We start from the raw sequence: 1,970 nt of genomic DNA, 5'->3' as shown, positions 1-1,970 counted from the left end.
TTACAATATATATATATATATATATATATATATATACTGTATATACATATAATGTATATATACTGTATATGTACTATTTCAATATTTCTAACTTAAAAATTCCATGTTAATTTAAATTTTACTTTGTTATTATTTGTGAAATTTCTGAGTGAAAATTGTTTTTAGGCACATCCTACACCAAAAATCTAATTTTGAACAATTTTCACTCAGAAATTTTGCTTGTAAATATCATAATTAATTACTAAGAAACCGCAAGTAGAACAGAAACGGTATTTTTCTGTAAAACATGCTCTAATAGTGTTTTATTTACAACATTTTTTTTACAGTGGATACAATCTTTATTATTAATAAATGTATTATTATTTAATTAATTGATATTATTGTGATTAGTATTAAATATCTACATTTTAGAATAATAGTAAAGTCATCAAATCTATGAATAAACAACATGAAGTATGTTCATCCATTAAAAACATCCATTTCTTTTTTAGAAAAAAATCATAAGTAGACAAAAATATAATTATCTTTAACTTATTTAAAGCATTTAAGCACAAGCCTTCAGATGAAAATGTTTTTGGATCATGAGTAACACATTTATCCGGTAGTTTGAATTTTCATGCAAGAAAACTTTTATCTGGTAGTGTGAATTTTCATGCAAGAAAAAATGTGTCACATAATAAAAGTGTGGCATGGTTCAAATGCGAAAAAGCAACTTTAAATGCTAAAAAGATCCACAGTGAGCTCTCAAATAATAAATCTCTCAAAGTTGCTGATAACAGCCGGACTTTTAAAGACCCATTACTGCAATGTAATCAAAATAAAGCTCTTTATTCGCCCTTACCTTGTAAAGCCTGGACAGCAGGTGATTGACAGGAGACGGGAAGTCAAATATGCCATCAGCATCCATTGTCGTATTTGCGACGGCTGAGAGAGCGCTGTAACGGGAGAACAGAGCGATCTTGTCACAAACTGGAGGCTCTTTGCCATGGCTGCTTATGACATTGATTCTTTCTGAATAGACTGTAACCTAGAGTATAAATATAAAACTCCACACCAGCAGCAGTAGTTTGAAGTCTAACTGCAGACGATAAGTGTGTCTTTGTCCTGCTTTAAAACGTCATTTGATTCAGCTCAAGCAGCATTACGGCGCTTAAGAGCTCATGAAAGAAACATCTGTGTGTGCATGTCAAGGACTGAGTCTGATCCTCAGCATGGCCAACAGGAAGATTGTCATTTGAATAGTTGAAAAATTGAGCCCAGGATTCACAAAATAAGAGCTATGCATTTCATACTATATAGTAGTGTTTCTAAGCTGGTGGGTCGTGACCCAAAAATGTGTTGCAAATCTGTTCAGCAGAGAAAAAACATTTCTTTGGCAATGTCTGTGCGTCCGGTCAAACTCTACTGTATTTTGGTGCAAATTCATCTGTCACTTCTTAAAAGCTAGCCATATTACACAGATACTAACACAGACAGGTTTGCTGTCCTCATAGGAAATGAATGGGTTACTATGGTAACCAGGATTCATTTCCCTTATGCCAAATCACAGCATCAGTATATGATGTGTTGTCTATTATGAAGTACTTTAACAAACAAATAAAATGTTTTGTACAATTTGCTATGCATATCATCAAACAAAATCAAAAATATAATTAAAAAAAATCATACACACACACACATATATATATATATACAGTGCCGTGAAAAGGTTTTTGCCCCCTTCCTGTTTTTTTAATTTTTTGCATATTTGTCACACTTAAAAGATTCAGATCATCAAACCAATTTTAATATTACGCAAAGATAATGCAAGTAAATACAAAATGCAGTTTTTAAATGATAATTTCATTTATTAAGGGAAAAAAGCTGTCCAAACCTGCTTGGCCTTAAATGAAAAAGTAATTGCCCCCTAAATCTAATAACTGGTTGTGCCACCCTTTGCAGCAACAACTGCAATCAAGCGTTTGCGATAA

General features: G+C 32.0%; 1 protein-coding gene across 1 annotated transcript in view; it reads right to left on the bottom strand.

Annotated features, from left to right (window-relative positions):
* Positions 1-1,970, bottom strand: part of LOC107728450 (ral guanine nucleotide dissociation stimulator-like) — a 24,408-nt gene that overhangs the window by 3,521 nt on the left and 18,917 nt on the right. Inside the window, exon 17 of the mRNA XM_016538611.1 lies at positions 842-935. Coding sequence (XP_016394097.1) covers positions 842-935 — 94 coding nt within the window. The remainder of the gene's footprint in view (positions 1-841; positions 936-1,970) is intronic.

This window comes from Sinocyclocheilus rhinocerous, unplaced genomic scaffold, assembly GCF_001515625.1.
Source record: "Sinocyclocheilus rhinocerous isolate Xijiao unplaced genomic scaffold, SAMN03320098_v1.1 scaffold66, whole genome shotgun sequence".
NCBI classification, from domain to species: Eukaryota; Metazoa; Chordata; class Actinopteri; order Cypriniformes; family Cyprinidae; genus Sinocyclocheilus; species Sinocyclocheilus rhinocerous.
The sequence above is the reverse complement of the archived record's forward strand: the minus strand, read 5'-3'. Positions and strand labels throughout refer to the sequence as shown.